Source organism: Diadema antillarum, unplaced genomic scaffold (assembly GCF_040938485.1).
Source record: "Diadema antillarum isolate AM-2024a unplaced genomic scaffold, OU_Dant_1.0 seq00000871_RagTag, whole genome shotgun sequence".
Classification (NCBI taxonomy): Eukaryota; Metazoa; Echinodermata; class Echinoidea; order Diadematoida; family Diadematidae; genus Diadema; species Diadema antillarum.
Window position 1 is genome coordinate 155,873 of NW_027271737.1, and position 14,622 is coordinate 170,494.

Sequence of the window (14,622 nt, forward strand, 5' to 3'; positions counted from 1 at the left end):
GAACCTCCTTATAAAGAGGCTGGATTTAACAAAACCTCTTATAACAACATGATTTTGCATGTCCACACTCTGTACTATATAGTCACTGTGTGTGGTTCTTTTGCTGTTGTTGTTGTTGTTGCTGCTGCTGCTGCCGCTGCTGTTATTGTTTTAACCCGATATACTCAGAAACCTAATACACTCTAGAACAAGGTGTAATTGTATACAAATGGTTTTTAGGTCCTTTAATGATTGAGGTTCCCTGTAAATCATATCCTAGTAAATACTCATTTTTATCTCTTTTTGTACCTCAACATACAGGCAGTGGAAACTAAGACATTATGACGTAGTTGCATAGTGTCTTATTTTATGCTATAATTTGCATCTAATACCAACTATATACATACTGTTTGTATAATTGCTTCATGACCGAGTTGCATGTATCACATTCCAGTATCAATTACACAAATTGTCTTCTCTCCACCCCGATATTATGTTGCTTTGTATGTAAACAGAAAAAGTAAAAAGTAAAAAAAAAAATGAAGGAAAAGTAGATCAGTGAAAATTGTGGGAATAAATTAGACACACACAAATAAGTTATGAACTGTTATTAAAGTTTGAGAACAAGACAAATTGGCAACTCTCTGTGAGGTAGATGTTGAGCACCTGTCCATTTGATTTGTTCACAAAAAGTCAAAATGCTCATTTTCTCACAAGAAATATTTTCTCCAGCTCTGTTCTTGGTACATAATATGGATAATCATATATTTTTTCATGTCCTCGTAATTAGATAAGTTCTGTCTGTGCCAAAATATTTGAGAAAAAAGAAAAACTAGTGAAATCTTGTGTACAAAACAAATGGAGAGCTGCTAAACATATAAGATGAAGAGTTTGTTTGCAAAAACCGATAAGTCCATTTTTGAAGATTTTGAAGTACGGTCTCTGTCATTAAGTACAAAATAATACCTTTTAAATGATATATTGTTCACTACATATAAAGGTATATTTTTGAAGTTATGGTCAAAAGAAGCAAAAATTTTCTTATTATTCTCTTTATTTTTCTTGACCTTTAATCGCAAATATCTCCATTTGACAAATATGGACTTATCGGTTTTTGCAAACAAACTCTTCATATATATATATATATATAATATATATAAATATATGTCACAGAGATGCCAATTTGTCTTACTCTCTACACTTTATCAGTTCATAACGTGTGTGTGTATGTGTGTGTGTGCGTGTGTGTGTAATTCCCCTCCCCCACCCATTTTCATTTATATTTATTTACTTCTCTGATTTTTCTGTTTTTATACAGAGCAACATGATCTCAGTATGGACTTTTCCTGTAATAGCATGGTTTGTTTGTTGATGATGTTCGTGCAAGATATGAAATTCTGTTATCACAAGTCCTCTGTGGGTGAGATTCCAAAAGTCTGCCTGGTATAGTTTATGTTTGGATGACAAAATGAACGTGCATCCCAAAGAACACACTGATATGATAAACTCTCATTACAACCAAGTACAATTGTACTGTAATTCAATTTTTTCCCAACAGTTCAGTTTTGTTGCATTCTATTGTTTCTAAAACCCTGATACTGTATAAAACAAACTTTCCAGTCAACATTGATTTCATTGGAGTTTGGTTGGTCAGGGAGGTTGAAAGAGATATTCCACCTCCCTGGTTAAACCAAGAATCCACTGCAGAATGTTTAATCTCACTAGCAGGCTCCAATACAATGTAGTAGTAGACGATTACTACATGTATAATCTTCATGAAATGTGCGGATAGGACTCTTTAAGAAGCAAAGCAATGTAACAACCATATGCATATTTGTACTTCGGTATTTTATTTCGGTAGATATAATTATGTCAGCTTGTTAGCATCAGTACAATGTCTGCCAAAACTCACAAAGCCATACAAAAGCAAGATAATCTAGACGTTTCATCTACATAATACTTGTTTTATGTTCTCGTTGCATATTGATGAGAAAAGAAAAAAAAATGTGATGCTAAGCAAATATCCCATTTCAAGCAAAGCTCAACTGGCACTAGCTATCAGTGAGTCACATGATATAAGAATCATGTCATTTCTTTAGTACAGTATATAATTGACACCACACATGAGTATTCAAGATAGACTATGTACAACAGATGCAGCACAATCTGCATTTCATATGATACACCACTCCACATTCATGTGGACTTCGATGAAACAAGAAAGTCCAAATAAACAGCACAAGTTTCATTGATAATTGACAGAAGAACAGCATGATAATGGACATTTCAAGTTTTTCATCAGAGTCTGCTGAGCAGTGATATCAGTCAGAATCCTACACGTAAGCAGGCAAGGTGAAGATGCCATTGCCTAAACATGAAGTGGAGTCTCTGTTTAAACCCAGGAAGAAAATAATAAACATGGAAAATGAAGTCAAGAAAACTTATACACAACTCAAACGATTTGCTAGGTGAGAAAAGAAGGGCCATGCATATTTTGTGTTGTCAAAATTTCACATAATACAGGATAAAGAGCTCAAAGACCTCAAGTTCAGATTCAACTCTTCATAATACATCTTTCTTTGTTTCTTCTTCTTCTTCTTCTTCTTCTTATTTTATTTTTTTATTTTATTCATTTCTTTCTTTCTTTATTTATTTATCATTATCATTATTATTATTATTTATTTATTTTACTTATTTATTCTTATTTATTTATTTATTTTTTTATTTATTTTTTTTTTTGGGGGGGGGTTAGCTTCAATAATGCAACAAGAAGGTGGATAGAGAGTATCCATGTTGCACCATGCACAAAATGAGAGTTATGACTCTATAGGTGTTTAGTCACAGAATAAGTCCCCTCAAATGAACACTCTTACTGGCCTGTCAGTCTGCAGAACGGTGAAATAAGAAGAATGACAGACGACTGGTCAGTACTTATGGACTCTAGAGGTGATGGTCAGCCGACATCGTGCCATTATACATTTCCTTGAATGTTACAATTTAGTTTGAGAAAGCTTTCACTACAGCCAAAGATGTGTCCATGACAATTTCTTCATACTAGGCCTGTTTCCTTAATTTGACCCTCACAGCTGATGAATCAAGAAATGACACACAATTCAACTCAAATACCTACATAAACAGTGCACTCCCATTATAGCCAACATGGCTTCAACAAAATTCTTGTTACAATGAAGTAAAGACTGACATCCCCAAACTATCATTTATGTATCCATACTATACTTTAATGTGGTCAAACTTAATTTCGATACAACAAAGAAAATCTGCTAGTCCTTAGGACTTTGTTACAATGGACGTCACCTATGCAGCAATCTTAACCAACTACCCTCTCCATTAAAAAAAAAAAATCATCATCATCATAATATGACAAACATGTAGATGTTGAATATCAATAACACTGCCATCAGTATTCATTTCTTTCACCAAGATGATTTCATCATATCATAATTCTTCTGTCTCAAGACAGCCAGCACAGAAGCTTGTGGACTGGCCAAATATGGACACTTGAATACAAGATACGAGACAAATCCCATTTACACTGAATCTAAATCTTGTTTGTTTCACTGCTCAAGTTAACAAAGGAGATTGTCATCATGTTTACTTCTTTATTTTTATCTTTTGTTTTTTCTTCCTTTTTGTCTACTCCTTAATCTAGTGAGTCGGTGTGTTGATGACGGTGCATTATTGCTGGATGTTGCTGAGAGGTTGAGGGATGGGCATTACCTAGTTCTGTTCCCATCGCTGCTGATCCCCACCTTGCCAGCCAGAAAACAAAAGTCTCTTTTTTATTCATGCATAGTGCAACTCATGGGAGGGTGGTGGTGGTGGTGGTGGGGGGGGGGGGGGGGGGGGGGGGCTACAGCGCAGCTTTACAGTGCAGATTTGTGCATGGCACATCATCAATGTGATTTTACATGCATAAAGACACACTGTTAGCTATTGTGACAGTGAATGCCGTATGGTGGTGCGTTATAAATGAGCGTACACTACCGCACACATGCTGCTTGTCGGTAATGAAATAATGCATCAATCTTATTTGAACAACAGCAAAAACTCTTCATACAAGTCCTGCCACAAGTTGGTTTCCTTTTATACTGATTATGGGACAAGGTCAGTATCAGTCAGCAGCAAATAAGTTCGCTCAAAATCATAAAGGGTTGCAAAATTACAACTGCACATGTGTGAGGAAACAGAACATGGGGGGGGGGGGGGATCAGTCTCTTAGAAACAACAAAACCTACTTATTCAAATAATTGAACGATAACTATTACCAACAATTTGCCTCCCCCCCCCCCTTCCACACACACACACAATAGAAAAATAGTAACCCGTTGAGGACTATAATCTCAAAATGCCATTGTTCACTGTTGTTCAAGCAGGTTGCAAATGGCAGTTATGAGAGTTAAAATGTATTCAGATTAAGAGGCCATCCCATTCCTCCTTTCGTTTCTTGTTCTTATTGTAACCACACACTCTGAAGCAACAATTGAAATGTGCTGCAGATCTGTGACGACTAACCCATAACCCGAGTATAGTCACATTAACGTGTGTCTTAACATCAGGGTTCTAGCGTGGTGTCTCACAAATTGTACATCCACAGTAAATCCACAAATTGTACATCCACAGTAAATCCACAAATTGGGTGAGCATACCGAGATATACATTTAGGTATGGTAGGTGTAAATACAAAACAGACATATGAACACACAATGGGTAAGCTCAATCTTGTGCAAATTTCGCCATCCCCTGCACCGAACATGTCAACCTTATTGTACACTTTATACAGTTCCGCATATCATCACAGATGGTCACCTAGTGAAGTCGGGACGCTTCTGATGCCCTAGAAAGGCAGCAGCATAAAAAATATACACTCTTTTCCGTCATTTACAGCATTACGGCTTGTCACATCACTTCTTGTCATTCTCTCCCTGCAGTACATGTACAATTGTATGTTGAGGTATGCACTTGATACATGCTACACACAATCAAGTTGGTGTTTGTCTGTAAGTCCTCTCCCACAATATCCAACATAGGAGCTACAAATCAATTCAAGGTACCAGTAGAGATATTTACTCTTTTTTCATAAGCCCATCAGCCAAGTGGAATAATCAATAATCAAATTCAACTTAACCGAAAGTCAAAAGCACTTGCCCCCCCCCCAAAAAAATGCCAATATAAATATAGACTTGAGGAGCTTCCGATATTCATATTCAAGTCTAAATTTCACTTGCCAATCAGGCAAGTAACCTACATGTAGCTTTGTTATCTTTTCACTTGACCTACATACACTTTTACTTGCCCCAGGTAGGCAGACAAGTGCTATTGTCAAAACCTAGTATGGACAAGAAGTGGGTTTGGTATACAGGTACATAGCTTTAAATAAAAACACATGAGGAAGACAAAATGCACGATTCCCTCCATGGTTATACATGCAACATAATGGCCAAGGAGGAAGGATCTACTGTATCATGGGGGCCATTGGCTTTCACAGAAAACATAAATATTACATAGGAAACTTGGATGACATGTTCACTTCTTGTTGCACAAGAGAGGGCGTACTTTAGAATTAAATAGTACACATAGGTCATACCGTTCGCTATTTTGATGCATGATTCAATCACAGGATCAAATTTACCAGAAATTGGAAAAAAATGCCTTCAAACCACCGAGGGTTACTTCCTTGAAATATGATGAAAGAGAGTCATTTCAGTAAGTATTGCCTAGCTAGGTATTTACTTCATCTGTTCGGCAGTAAAACTGCCCATCACAAGCAAAAGCGGTATTCCAGGAAATAGAAATATTACACCTAAACCATGTAGAGAACAAGTGCTGTACTGATTGCTAGGTTCCATCCGCTTCACGCAAAGTGATGTCGGTTTCGTATTGCAAGGTAGCCTTATTTTAGGGAATACGCGTGAGAAGACGTCTTTACTTTGTGGAATTATCCACTAGCAATTTCAGTGTTCTTTACTGAATCCTGGTCCTATTCAAAGGTAGACTGAGCGATTTAACCCGCTTATAACAATACTGATCACTTGGTAAGCATTTTCTTTGCATGAGGAACCCAAATAGCATATCTGCTCATTAGTTAGCAGACCATTACATGTACACTAGTAAGGCAGGACCGAAAAAATATCAGTATTGTCATTCCATGTGTCACTTTTAAGTGGCAGTACACATATATAAAAGTTACAGACTTACAAAAAGTGATGCTACAGAAACTAGATGAGTAAATGCACAGATACAGGCATGGATGTAATAAACAGAAGGGAAAAAAAAAAGGGGGCACCTCCTGTATCACTTGTGGCAAATGTCTTTGATATGTTTCGTTTGGTCAAACCAAAATTTCATGAAGATTAACACAATGGAGGAAATCATAATCTCTTTTTAAAACCTTTCAAAGTATTAAAATTGGAACTGTTGCGATGCAACGAGGACATTCTGAAAATTGCAACAGACATAATAAAGGCAGAACTCTTCCATATTCTTGCATTACAACATACGGTACACAATAGGTCCAGTTCCACCGATTTAAACATATAAAACAAATACAAATCTTACAAAAAATATCATTACAAGCCCCACAAACAGTAATCAGAGTGGGGCGGATGAGAACTTGATACAATACAAACTACATGTACCACAACAAACAGTTTCAGAAATATGTGTCCACACATGCAGTTTATTGACTCACACGTCATTTAGACTTTCTAGACTGACACAACATTACCTTGTACAGCAGTCATTCATATGACCAATTAAAAATAGGGAGTGAGTCATGGGCGTTACTAGCAATCTCAAAACATAATTGAAACAAAACATTTGTGTTTTTCTCTAGGATTTCGTAAGCATGCTGCTTTACTGTCATTATCAATATTCAAACTGCCACCCTATAGATCAGTCATTTTTACATGTAAGGCTGGTTTCTCTCTCTCTCTATCTCATACTGGAAAAAAATTTTAAACCTGAAACACTCTTGTGACAGCACACCTTTGTCCATTATCCTTTTTTTACAGCAGTGGTTTCAAGCTAAACTTGAACATTGTACATGTGTAATACAGAGACTCCAACCCCAAGCACCTTCTCATCTGGAGATTCTCCCGTCCGAAACCCCGAGCAAACGGGAGACTCCAAGTTGATGTGTGAGAAGCGCGAAGTTCCTAGGGTTCTAGATGTTTTCTGGTGCTATCTAAGGCTTATTTTTTCAACATACGCTAGCAATAAGTAAGAAATCTTATCCACCGGGAGACACAGAGCCAGGGCGGGAGAAATCAAATCTCAAACGGGAGAACAGGAGATTTTGCAAAAATGGGCTTTCGGCGGGAGATCTCCCGTCGAAAACGGGAGAGTTGGAGTCTCTGGTAATAAACCTCCCATCAACAGACATGTTATTTCCTTGTGCCATCCATACATTCTGAGCCCTAGAGAGGACCGTGCATGGCAGATTAGTTTCTCACTTTTCAGACCCTTTTGTTCATGCAACACAATACGATAAACATCAATAAGGATCCACTCATTAGCCTAACTCCAGTGCAGCTAGAAATTACTAACAGGATAGCAGTTCCAGAGGTTCAATGCCACATAAAAAACAAACAAACAAACAAAAACCAAAAATACTCCATGAGCTCAGCTTACCATGATTGTCATGTTCAGACACTTATTTTTTTTTAAAGGAATTCAGCATTTAGCATGTATTCACTCTGTCAAACAGAACCACAAATTCACATTTACTTCAACAACATAAACATCACGTTTTGGAGAGCACTCCTTCATATTACTTCACATTATGTTAAGAATATGAAAACAAGCCTGGGGGAAAAATTCTCTACATGATCATAAAAAAGCCAACAACAATAAAAACGGAGGAACAAAGTAGCATATTACTTCATGGAATCGATGATGCAGAATTGCGACAATAATACTGTGTATCACAAGGCCTGAAGAAGTGGATAAGCCTTTCACTAGGACACCATGATATCACAAACATTTCACTGAGGTTGACTGTATGTCCTGACAACTTCATGAATCAAATCACTACACTGTACAATCAAACTAGACACAGTCTGTGGATTTAAAAACAAAATGTCAGATGCCTATCCGGCAAACTTGCAATTGCGAACTTGATTTGATGATTTTTTTTTTTGACATGTCTGCACCAGTCACGGCACACTGACCATGTGGACAAGGGGTCCATTGCCTGCTGTACAAATATTCCTGGTATGACACATTTTATTCAATTTGATACACATAGAATTCTGTCAGTTGTCATCATCAAACAGCCTACAATGTTGTGTGAAGGAACCATATTTCAATGTTATACTCTTACAGAGTGATGATAAAACCAATGCTTGATAACTTCACAATATGATTACTCCTATTCATAGCTTAGTATTATCTATTTGCTTTCTTTGTTTGTCACACAGACATAAAAAATAATAATAAAGATAATAAGTCTACAGTTAAGCTGAAAATTTCATGTTGATAAACCATGTTGCCCTGTATCCCTGGCAAATTAAACAAGTTCTGCCCAGCTCTCAGTTTACAGTCTCATATCAATGGCAATCCTGTATCACTTGAAATGTTACCATTAATCAAGTCACATTATGAGCAAGACTCTACCAACCCACAATGCAATACATCATCTGCTACTTCTGCAGCTTGCACAGTACTGAAACGTGAAGCTGTACAATTGAACAAACACGTTCCAACATTTTGCAATTGATTTCGATAGTATGTTGTATTGTAGGAGGCAATAGAAAAAAAGGAGGAAAACAAACAAACAAACAAACAAACAAACATATATGGAACAACCATATTAACTACATCATCAGGTTTAGTTTGTTTTTCCATTTAGCGGGGAAAGAGTACAAACAAATGCCACTTACATTACACAAAATACAATGTATTACACCAAACAATATTTGTGGAAAGCTAATGAAAGTCTCAACTGACCTCGATAAAACAACAGAATTTGAAAGGATGCATTGTGTTTAAGAGATTTCCTCCAAAGGTCAAACACATGTTCAAGGAAAAGCTATTGACACTGTTACTTGGAAAAGAATGTTTCCAATTGTAAGTTCCCTTCATTTTCTGTTGATGCAGTATTTCCATATTGCGAGCATTTTCAGACCTATATCTCTTGACAGGTTTGAAATAGACTTCAGACTTTGAAACAGCATCAGTGCTCTGCTCGCGTGCAAATTGTAAGTCTCAACTCGCTGATTGCCAAGTGAGTGGAAGAGGAAGTGAAGGGGCAGTCTGATTTTTGCCGCATCAAAGTGGCCTTACATGGAACAGGTCATACATTTGCTCATGAAGGGTAAATGCCTGCCTATTGGGTCCACCACAGCATACTTTGATTACACCCCATCACTAAGGTCACTGTATGTGCAGCTAGAGCACTGCAAAACATCACCATTGACCAACAATTGTTCACAAACAATTAGCACAAGGGGTAGCTGCCCATTTATCCAGCCCATCTATTCATCACTGCCACTTTCAATGAATGAAAACCTATGAGATTTTGTCCAGCTGCATGTATAAGCACAGTCACGTAGATAATGTGAACTCCTGTTTTTGTTTTTTTTGTCATATCACGTCACACTTATAAGAAATCATTAATTACAACTATGTGGTCACACTGAAGTCCAAAATAGAATGTACATCTTGACAGGCTGAAATCCACGTGTGCGTGTGTCCAGTAGGCGAACATACGAGAATGCAACGACACTGCCATCAGAGTCAACTTCAGATGGGCCGGTGTTAAATCGCCGCAGTTCTGGACCGCACTTCTGAGAGCGTCCCCAAAATCAAGCTGCCGATTGAAGACACATCACTTGTCCCGTTGCCCCGCCCCACCACCACCGCCTCCACCTCCCGGCTCCTCTTTCCGCACGCTGTGGCGAGCGTCCCTATATCGTTCCTCCGCTCCACCGAAGAATATCCGCCATGATACCGCTTTGCGAGTCGTAGTCGTCCTCCAGAATTGGCAGTTCCAGGTTTCTTAGGTGGGATACAAATGGGCATGGTGGGGAAAGAGAGAGAGAGAGAAATAGGGAGAGAACAAAAACGGGAAAGGCAGTGGTCAGCATCAGAAGAAACAAAAATGGGGTTTCTTCTACCCATAACAAGACATAAAATGGCCTTTGGAGCACTGAGAGGAGTTTCCAAAGCCATCAAGTTACAATCTTGCCAGACAGTTACAAAGCATGCATGGAGAAGACATGGAGTCAATGTGATCAAGATGAAAACACACTACAAGAGGAGGAGCAAAGGCATGACAATACAGTTGGGTTGATTGGGGGGTTAAGTTTAGCCATGTCATTACAACAAAAAGGGTACAACACAGGGCAGTTTGATGGGGTTTATGGGTTAACTGGACACTTACAGGTTGACATAAGGCAAAGTATAGTTTCCCAAGTTGAAGGTACTATTTGAGGATTTTGAAGATATTTCTATTCTATTTCATCAATGTACAGACTGGGAAAGGAGACTAATACATGACCCATGAATCTAGACGGCACAACATGAAATTTAAACGTGCATGGGAAGTTTACAAGCGCCAAGTGTGGTGATGTTACGGATCGACATATCACGACTGGTTCACATGGTAATGGAGTGGAGTTGGATTACGCTTACAAGAAATACTAATTTGGTAGAAAGAAGAGACGAACAAAAAGGATTTAAAAAGAGCCCAGCATAAGCGGTTTCATGGGATTTCCAACCCTTCATAAATCTCTATTTTGGACTTCAGCATGTATAAACAGACACATGCTCCTGGTGATAATATGGATAAAAGTATCCACAGAGCTTCAACATAACAAGTATACTTGTCACTGAAGTTTTTAGAGAGGATTAGCTTTTAAAAATAACAGATATCATGACAATGTCACAAGCCATGCTGGCCTGTCTGTGTCCACACCTAGAAGAGTTCATAATTCACATCTTTAGTGAAGAAGACAAAACTCTTGGTGACACGTTTTTCTCTCCTCAGCTCTCAATGTAATAGTTTGAATCAAAAGGCTTTCTGCAAACCGATGCTGAAATTCAGAAGAGATTTTATTTTTGAATGAAAAGGGTGGACAGTTCTATAGCGAGATGAAACCACTCACATTTCACACATGATTACATGACGCCAATAAGCTGTAGTGAAACTGATAGTCTTCCCATGTTATGATTCAGACATGCTTATGTCCGTCAGGAATCTTTTCTTTGTCTTTTCACAGCCTTTCTACAAGTGAGATGTTCGTTTACTATTTTTTGCAGGTTCTTTTTTTTCGTGTGGCAGACGTGTGGAGCCTAATTCTGTCTAACGTCAGTTGACTGAAGAACTATTAGGTAGATTATACACAACTTTACTTTGGAGTTAAAGTGTTAACCAGCCTTGTGATTCCCAGATTGTTGAATGAAATTGTACAAGCATGGATTTTATGTTATGTTAGCATTACATGTGAGTTAAAAGGAATGAATGTACTGTGGATAAGCATGGAGAAATTACAGAACTTAAAATGTGCTTACTATGGATATCTGTCTTGCCTGCATGTCAAGTCATGCTGTCGAAATATACAGTATGCTAGAATTTGGATTATTTCTTTGAATGCCCATTAGAATGACAATTGCATCTTGCAGTGGTGATGTTGGAAATCTGTGTATTGCAGCAAAGTTTGCTGGGCAACAGAGGGAGCCCTGCCACCCAAAACAAGGACACAGCACACCATGTTTGCCGTACAAGACTGAGCACATGGCAAAAGGAGCACATAAAGAGTGCACCATGTCTCTCTTTCTGTTTAAACAGTCCCACCTGGCTTCCTCTTGCTTGGGGTGCACAGTGCACCGTGCCCTTCCTATGAGGGGGCAGACGCCAAAGTCAGTCGCTTACTCCCCCCTTCCAACTCACCAATGAAAAGGACATGTTCCCGTGAGTGTGTCAGTAAACACTGACCCTTCGAAGGCTGGTGGTCGTGAATCTCTAGCTAGAAGTTGCCAAAGCTTGCTTGCCCCCAAACTGCAGGTCTCCGCACACACACTGTGGATCCGTTGGGGGGCCCCCATCCGCCTCGTGTTTAACACCGTTGGCCCTATGCATCCCCTAAAGAGGGCGCTGCCTCTTTCCTCGATCTCTCTCTCTCCAAGAAGGCGGGAAAAAGATGAGGCTGTCACAGCTTGGTGCTTATGCAAAGTGCGTTGGGGCCGGTCACACGCTACACGCCACATCCGGGGTGGAGGATTTCCGTGGCCAGGTCTTGCCCCCAAAAAACACTGGACAACATGCTCAATGGAGAGAGGGAGCTAGATAGAGTCTCATGTTCTCCCTCTCCCTATCCACACTCTAATCCTCATTTGGTGACCTCTAGCTAGAGACCACAGATCACCATCCCTTCACGAGGTCAGAGTGTACTGAAACACTGCGGGTAGAACATCTCAGAAAGAGTGTTAACAATTTCTTTACAATTTCAAAAACAAAAAACAAAAAACAAATAACCATCTGCATGGTTGATAACAAATTTTTATTAGAATAGAAATGGATTCAACCCCATCACAGATAATGAACTCAAGTAATCAGATATACAAGTGTCAACGATAAGGCATGTTTTGTTTTGTTTTTTGTAAATATATAGTACAATGTTTAAAATATGGATAGCATGTATAGTAGAAAGAATAGAATAGAAGAATAAAGAGTGTTTATAAAACAGAAGAAGTTTTCTAGAAGATTTAGAAGATTAGAAGCAAGTACATTGGAGTCTTTAATTTCATGGGGACCACACCCAATTCCTTAAAAACATGTGGGGAAAAAAAATCCAACTTTGACATGATGGGACAACTTTTTTTATCCATCACAACTTTTTTCCTAAGTGACATGTATTACATTTGGTGGATTCGCTATTCAGTATGATGCTTACAACAGGCTGGATTAGGGGAACTTACATGAGGATTTGTCTTTGCAAACTATTGATATTCATATTTATATTGTATTGCTGTGATGGTTGTTTTTTTTTTTTTAAGTTGTGAGTTACGTTAACAGTATGTGCAGAGGGGTAATAGCAGTTTTAGGAAATCTGTAATTATGGTTTGCTCTACTGAACATTCGACAATTAGAAATGAAAGCATCATTTAGTTACTTTTTACTAGTCAATAATGAGAGAACAAATACATCTGCTTCCTACATAAATCACAAAATTCTTTCTTGATCACATTGTTGCAATGACATCTGTAACTTCTACAGGATGCAGACTCCTCCCTATACAGTTAACATAACCATCATGCTACCATCATTGCCTAGCCTGATGCTTGCACACACTTAAGTACTGAATCCACCAAATGGTATAATTTGGTTCAAAATTGATCTCAACTATCATTTCATCCTGAACAGCATGAAAAAATACTGTTCATTTCCCTAATGTGGTCTTGTGCAGTCAGACCGAACTTAAACAAGGCAGGCAAATTCAATTTGTTTTCATTTATTGCAAGGTGACCAACATATTGACGGAAACTAGAAGTGGTTTAGATGCACACGTCATGAACAACAGCTATGAAAAAAAAATGGTGATCATAATCAGTGTAAACTTAAGCAGAATTTGGAAACAGCACAGAAAACTTCTATGGCAAGTTGGTTTGCATGAACATTCATTTAATTGTTGCACAACTGCACGATTAGATACAGATAACACTTCATTAAGGCCAAATAACAACACAAAGGCACACTTAAACGCACATTTAGTCACATCATTCTGACGAGTCTGCCTGTCTGGCTGAAATACAGTATGTCCCCCAAAAAAATTACAATCAGATTTTCGCATTGATAACACCCAATATGATTAAACTGTCTAAATGCTACTTCAGAGTCTAAAAATATAACATCTTAGCTCTATTTTCCAGAAAACCACATTCAATTTGGTTAAGCGGTCACAGAGATATGTGGATTGTTTTAAAGCATGTCATGAGTCTGATTCTTCCAAGTTTAGCACTTCGCTGCTATTGTGTGTGAATATAATAGACAGAACTTGGAGGGAAGAGATTTCTGACATCCTCTACAAAACTCCTCATTTCTCTTTGACCACTGAAGCAAATCGAATGGGGTTTTCTGTAAGATGTGGGCAATGAGTTATAGTTCCATACCCTGAATTTGTATTTAGATTGATTCACTATTTTTTAAAGATATCATTGCGGAGGGTCCTGTTGTAATTTTTTTTTTGGACATACGGTAGTGTTATTGAAGTACGCACAACAGAGACCAACAAAGGAAGAAAAACAGAAAAAGGCAACATATCAAGAAGAACAAGCATAAAGCTGACGAAAATGAAAACAATAAGGAGTGTGACAATCACAAGATGTGAAACACAAACATAAGAAACATCACGTATGAAAGTAAAATGAGACAATAACTGCGTCAAGAGTAATGTCAACAAGAAATGGTCGTAGCAATAAAACTGCATGCATTCTGGACTCCGGCACCAATGATGTATAAGCACCGTCATGACAGCCCCTAGGAAATACTGGGTATGCGTACATAGATTTTAGAACTTCCGATAATGCTTAATTTAAACAATCATGGTTATTTACATTGTGTAGAACAGTTTATTCAATGGATATGATCCACTGTGCAAATCTTGGGCAAGAATTTCTGAAAGG

The 14,622-nt window shown here is 38.1% G+C and overlaps 1 protein-coding gene across 1 annotated transcript in view; it reads right to left on the minus strand.

Annotated features, from left to right (window-relative positions):
- Positions 1-9,863: 9,863 nt before the first annotated feature.
- Positions 9,864-14,622, minus strand: part of LOC139740634 (signal transducer and activator of transcription 5A-like) — a 70,880-nt gene continuing 66,121 nt past the window's right edge. The window contains exon 24 of the mRNA XM_071651215.1: positions 9,864-9,996. Within this exon, the coding sequence (XP_071507316.1) occupies positions 9,906-9,996 (91 nt within the window). The 3' untranslated portion in view covers positions 9,864-9,905. The remainder of the gene's footprint in view (positions 9,997-14,622) is intronic.